Source organism: Salvelinus sp. IW2-2015, linkage group LG23, assembly GCF_002910315.2.
Source record: "Salvelinus sp. IW2-2015 linkage group LG23, ASM291031v2, whole genome shotgun sequence".
NCBI classification, from domain to species: Eukaryota; Metazoa; Chordata; class Actinopteri; order Salmoniformes; family Salmonidae; genus Salvelinus; species Salvelinus sp. IW2-2015.
This window is the reverse complement of record NC_036863.1, coordinates 18,365,528-18,372,394: the sequence shown is the minus strand read 5'-3', so window position 1 is coordinate 18,372,394 and position 6,867 is coordinate 18,365,528. Positions and strand designations below refer to the sequence as shown.

The following is a 6,867-nucleotide window of genomic DNA, read 5'->3' as shown; positions in this document are numbered from 1 at the left end:
GAGCAAGGTAGGCTGTGAAATAAGAAAGGAGAGAAAGGGTTTAACATATATAAGCAGCACAGATACATTTTAAAGTAGATAAGTCACTTGACAGAGAATTGGAAAAGAATAGATATGAATGTACGCCCAAGGGAGAATTGGATATGCGGCGAATGAAAGGGACGTTTCTATATTATAATGTACTAAGTCATTATTTAGAGTAGGTAAGGTTGATACCTGGCCAGAGCCAGGTATCAAACGGGGGAGGGGTACATTGTGGTCTAGGATAGGATGGGGCCTATTGGATAATAAACTTATTTAAAATTTAAAAAATTCTAGCTAAAAAATAGGCATAGAAGTTAAATATATAATCAGATAGAACAAATGAGATACTGTTTGGTAACCAAACCTGTATGTCCAAGATTTTATGCATTGCAGGTGAATTAAAGGAGAAGGTGATTCACTCGACCTGGGGGCATATCGCACTTGGAGGGMGAGACACACTGACACTGCCGAATGATCACAGAGTTAAGGAGAAGAACCGTTGCTAATAGAGTTCGGGGATCAACTCCTTAATGAAGAATTCCCTGACCCCGACCTTTCCTCACTGTGTACGTTCATAGAAGTGAAAGTGTTGRTTGARCTCTGGCTGATGATGTGTTCTRTGGGAGAGGMTGGGGRTTTACAGGACTYCTTGTYGTCCTGAGCTGTCTGATTAGGATACGATGGGGATGTTACCATCACAGTGCTGCCAGAACCACCACCAGTTCCAACGGACCAGGGTTCAGCCGGCCTCCTCCACCACTTCAAGACCAAGTCCCACGCCATCACCTAAGCTCTCCAATCTAGTACAGATAATAAATATAAAAGACATCTAAGATAGTGAACAATTGGGGACTGAAACTGGTTATGAGGAAAGGGAGAATATGTGGTTGGCCTACAAAARACTTAATAGAAAGGACTGTGTCGTATGTGGACATGCCAGACCTATTCTGGCTGCTCACCCATTTGCCCTAAGTAATGGGGAAGGTTGGATGTGTATATTGGAAAGTTTAAGCCAAATTCAACCTTGTGTAAAACTCTGAGTTTTGTGTTCCCAGAAGTCCCTCCCCAGAAGGTACCGTGGGGAGTTAAGGCATATGGAGGATATTACAGCTGTATCACTGGTACAGGTAGGGGTATAGACTATGGGAGGCTCCCTACTACTACCTGCATCACTAAATCCACTATTAACTAGAGGTGTTGCTGATGTATGGTGGATGTGTGGACCTGCCAGGCGGTTGACCCCATTTTTGAAAGGAAATTGTCGTTGCACATGTGTTTTGGCCAGTCTGATACCACCATTGCCTATTATTGAGGTTATAGCTAACCAACTTCTGGGAGCTGCACATGACACAGACTCGGTACCAACCCAGGAGACGGCAGAACCGTGACGCTCCTTGGTCCGAGGGTACAGATAACATGCACACCAACCTGTTGGGGTCCCAATAGGGGTCCCCCACGAATACCAGACATCAAACAGGAATGATGGCCTGTGGCATCTATTGCCCAGTTTGGCCCAGCTATTGTTGATGCTAAGCAGAATGCTTGGATCAATTATATCTACTATAATCAACAATGATTTGTTAAACTACACCCACACAGTACTTACGGGGATGGCTGAACAATTGGATGCTACCTCTCAAACCAGTAGACAAAATAGACTAGAACTGGACATGATTCTGGCCAACCAGGGAGGTGTATGTAAAATGATTGGAGAACAGTGTTGCACGTTTGTCCCTAAACAATACTAGTCCGGATGGGAGCATTTCAAAAGCTCTGAGTGGGTTGGCAAGGTTATCAGTGGAGATGAAGGGTCTTGCAGGTGTGGAGGAGAGTGGACTGTTCTCTGGCTGGGAGGTTGGTTTGGTAAGTATACTACAATGATGGTTACTGGATTTCTGACTCTAGTTGTTGTTTTTCTTATGCTCATGTGCTGTGCTGCCTGTATCATACCTTGTTTGAAGAAGTCTGTTACAGATGTGGCAAGGAGGCTGATACGGAATCAAGCTTTCGCAGGAGAGTGGGCCTGACAGAGGAGGACCCTTGGTTTGCTGTAGTGGAGGTTGTCGAATGAATAAAAAGTGATGTTTGTCCTCCCTGTTGTGAAGGTTTGAAGTTCCCGGGTGGCGACGAGCCCACCTGGTACAGGTTGTATAGAGGGATGGACCTGAGGGTTTAACATTTTCTCGTTTTTTGGTTAATAATGTGGGATTTTTGGACTCAACAAGGCTTTGAGGCGGTCCATGGACAATTGGCAGCTACATCCCTGATGGCATTTCAAAATAGAATCGCGGTGGATATGTTATTGGCAGAACGGGGGGGGGGGTCTGTGCTATGTTTGGTGAACAGTGTTGTACTTTCATTCCCAACAACACAGCTACGGATGGGAGTCTGACTGTAGCATTGGAGGGACTTCGTACCCTTAATGGTAAGATGAAACAGCATTCTGGAGTGGACACTTCTATGTGGGACTCATGGATGGATGCTTTTGGTAAATATAAGACGCTGGTTTCCTCTATCCTAGTATCTATTTCCGTTTTTGCYGGCATTCTTGTACTTTGTGGATGCTGTTGCATTCCATGTGCGCGCACGCTTGCTAGCCGTGTTATCACTGCCGCAATAGACCCTAATCAGGAAAGGGCCCAAATGTTCTAAGGACTAAGGACTAAGAAACTTTTATGTCACGTCTCTTGTGAGACGTGAAGAGGGGAAATTAAAATTTGTCTTCTGACAAATTTTATCCCATAGCTTTGTCTTTTTTACTTTTATGTTAGTTTATTCACGTCTAGAAGACGTGAAGAGGGGGATTTGTAAGAAATTGAATAGATACTGGAGACTAGTATAACAACATTCAAACATAGGCTATCCTTTGTACAAAATGAACCCACCCTCTCTTTGTCCTTAGGCACATGCCGATCTCATTAGATACTAACCTCAGACACACACACACCCCACTCAGGACAGGCCCCTGAAACATCATTTAGACATACACATTCTTTCCAAGGGTGTGACTCAAGACAAAGAACTATGTCAAGAGCCAATGGAACGTCGACACCTGGTCCGAACAGGACCACTCACGACCAAGATTGACCAAGAGGAAGGCCAGACGACAAGACCACTACTTTGCTAGTTGCCTATATAATTTGAATGTACTGTTTAGAGCGGCTCTTCTCCGACGATTTCATAAGATCTGACAGAAAGGGGCCGTGCACGGCTTTTGCCTAATATCTTTACACTTGAATAAACCTGCCTTATTATAAAATTATCCACCTCGTCCTATGTCTTCACTTGGTCTCCTGTCTCAAGTAAAACGAATTATCAAAACACAGGTAAAACGGCCAAGGGAAAGACCACCAAGAAGCGCCCCCAGCGCGCTACCAGCAATGTGTTCGCCATGTTTGACCAGTCTCAGATCCAGGAGTTCAAAGAGGCCTTCAACATGATCGACCAGAACCGCGACGGGTTTGTCGACAAGGAGGACCTGCATGACATGCTTGCCTCACTAGGTGTGTCTCTGAAGCCCTCCCTTAGCTGAGCTGAAATCTGTCCATGGTTTTCTCTTGGACATTGATTCACTCAATGTGAAACTGAGGCACTGGGTGATTTGTGATATCTCTTGAGTGTGCTTGTTGGGCTCCCTTCTCAATGATTGCATATATGTCTTTTGTTCAATGCTTAGTGTTAAACTTTGTAGTGTTTGTGGACCCAGTCCGTCTTGCTGAAAGGGTTTAGGTTTGTTATGTAAGGTGATACAGGGTATTTACCCCCAGGCTAAGGTTGGGTTTGTCTCCCAGCTGGTAAGTTGGTGTTAGGAGAGAGGCATTCCATTGAAACAGTCGTGCATTCACAAAGAACATACATTTTTCCAAAATTCCCTACCACCCTGTTACCATTGTTTTATATGATTGAAACCATTTATGCCGATTATTATTGTAAAACTAGGTTGCTGTTGACAGGAAGTTGAATGCAATCTGTTCTAATGTGGCACTCTTTGTCTTTGTTTTTTAGGGAAGAACCCGACTGATGATTACCTGGAGGCTATGATGACTGAAGCGCCTGGGCCCATCAACTTCACCATGTTCCTCACCATGTTCGGAGAGAAGCTCAACGGCACAGATCCTGAGGACGTCATCAGAAATGCTTTTGCCTGTTTCGACGAAGAAGGCACAGGTAAGCCTATAACAAATCATTGGGTTTTTCTTTAAGGAATTATTCCAAGTGGAAAGGAATGTTGTCAGTGTCGTTCTGTATAGATTCATACTGTTGTAGTGACTGACAATAGATGCTGTAGTTATGTAGAGAAGTTTCAAGTTTTATTATGCATGGTCCAACGAAATTCTTAGTTGTAAGTTCCTTCTCGACAATGCAACAATGATAAGTAAATGGCAGTAGAATAGAATAACCATAGTGTACGTTATACAGGAAGGTGCAATTTTTAGTCCAATATTTCCAAGTGTAGTGGGGGGAAGTGTATAAATTGAGCAGTATAATTAGTCTGGTGGCAGCAGTTGTGGTGTGCGTGCTAAGGTGCGGAGAATCAGAGAAGGTGCTCAGTCTGGTTCAAGTGCTCAGCAGTCTGATGGCTTGTGGATAGAAACTCGCTGTGCCTGTTGGTATCAGACCTCATTCTTAGATGCCATCTGCCTGACCGGTAAGGGTGAGAATGTGTTTGTGGGGTTCTTGATGAAGATACAATTCCTGAGGAGTCTCTGGCTTAGCAGCATAGACTGGATGTTTGGGCTGTCCAAGTAACATCGGTGGGTTAAACCATGGCTCCCAAGGGTTTATTCCCAAAATGATTAATTCAGAGTGGTATACTATGAAGCAAGCTAGATCTACTCAGGCTTTTAAAGCTAGCCAGCTTCAGTTACCTACACATTCCAAGTCAGGCTTCATCTGTACTACGATGGATATTGCTCATCCATTGTAGTATGGCTGAAGCCTGACCTGGAATGCTTGTATTTCTAGCAGGCTTGTAATTAATTGCAGTTGCACATGGCTAGTCGAACTCCAAACTCTTCATTGWGACAATGTTGAAACATCAATCCATGGGCCACTGTCATTTTAATTTGTGCTGATTTCAAAATGACAAAGGCTATGGTGTTAAATGGGCTTGTAGAATTGCTGTGTTGATTTTATTACTTATTGTTAATGCTGTCTTTGGTGTGCTTTTTCCCACTCCTATCGCTCCTATCTGTGGAACACGTTGTGGCCATAGACATATCTATAGAAGGGTTTGGAACCTCCAACCAAGGCAATTTTAATAAAACTAGCAATGGCTGCCAGTCTTGATTTGAATGGGAACTGCRATTGGTGGGTTATGTCTGGTTGGTTGGCTGTTATCCTTTCGCACATTTCTAAATACAATAGTGTGAAAAACACAGTTTGGAATGCAAATGCTGCCATTCAATGCGTGATGTGTATTTTAGCATAAATATTTTGTGTTAAATGTGTAAATACTTTATCAGGTGTCTTCCTCAAATGAAGGGGATGACTATCTTTGCAAYAGGGAAGGTATCTGATTTCATTGGTCCTCAACTCGTGGCTAAGAAACTTTATTCAGGATAAAGTGAGTTAGCCCTGAGTTAGCCTGCCCCAGGATTTGTCATAGAAATGTACAAGGCTAAAAGGTGAGGGCTCTGGTCCATATGGGAAATTCATGCTTACAAATACACCTTGGGCATTTTTGTTTTATTCCTTAAGTATCCCTACCCCGAAACTTAATTTCAAAATATCACCTTTGAGCGGGCTGTGGATTGTAAATACAGAAATATGCTTTCTGTCAACTTCGATAAAATGTCTTGGTTAATGTTTTTGTTTCGTATTGGGTTGGCCAGATGCTCGGCATTTAAAAAAAAAAAAATGCTGATGGGTTGGTTGTGAGTCAACACATGAATAACCCATGCATCACCACCCAAGGGGAGTAACCATGACATGGGCATTTTCGCATACCTGTCTCACTGAGTCACCCTGTCTGTCCTCAGGTGTCATCCAGGAGGAGTACCTCAGAGAGCTGCTGACCACAATGGGTGACCGCTTCACAGACGAGGAGGTGGACGAGCTCTTCAGGGAGGCGCCCATTGACAAAAAGAGCAACTTCAACTATGTGGAGTTCACACGCATCCTAAAACATGGCGCCAAGGACAAGGACGATTAAGGCCACAGCCATGCCAGTTGTATTATGGTTTCTCTCTGACCCCTCTACTCTTTTACCCCCAGCTAGACCATCTTGCTGCATGTCTCAGCTCTAATAAATCATGTTTAGCAAGGTGAAACAATGGCTTTGACCATATCTGTGAGCTCCCATTTTAATACTGGCAGATTTGCACATCTGTATTGAGGAATTTAGCGGGTGATGGTGAATTTGCAAAACAATGTACTAGTCTGTGACGTGAAATGGAAAATGCAACTCTGGAAGCAAGCTCCTATGCTACTCAAATGGTCTGGTCTAGCTGAATTTTTACATTTATAATAAATATAAGCTTTAAATAAATGACTCTATCAACTTGTATTTTGCGCCATTCTTTACCCTATTTAAATCATGACTTAACTGCTGAAATAATATGCTGATGTCTAGTAAGCTGATGGTTCCTTTCTTCCTGTGCTGGTATGTTATGTCCCAACAAGGAATTTTCTCAGTCATTARCCTTTCCACCTAGCGTGTGTGGACGTGTCGAGGAGAGCTAGTGACGGGTTTGGAATTCACCATGTTAGTTTGAAATTCCCAGATAATACTAAAATCGCATAAATCTATATACAGTCATCTTAGATGGCAACCACACATTTCAGAGGAATATCTAGCAAAAAGGATTGGCCAAAGATCTGAATTAGACTGCCTGTGTAAAT

General features: G+C 43.2%; 1 protein-coding gene across 1 annotated transcript; it reads left to right on the top strand.

The window, feature by feature from the left end:
- Positions 1-3,346: 3,346 nt before the first annotated feature.
- On the top strand, positions 3,347-6,530 carry LOC111950566 (myosin regulatory light chain 12A). Its single transcript, XM_023968225.2, has 3 exons — positions 3,347-3,527; positions 4,030-4,191; positions 6,006-6,530. The coding sequence occupies exons 1-3, from the start codon at positions 3,416-3,418 to the stop codon at positions 6,176-6,178; spliced, it is 447 nt and encodes a 148-aa protein (XP_023823993.2). The 5' UTR covers positions 3,347-3,415; the 3' UTR covers positions 6,179-6,530.
- The last annotated feature ends 337 nt before the right edge of the window (positions 6,531-6,867 follow it).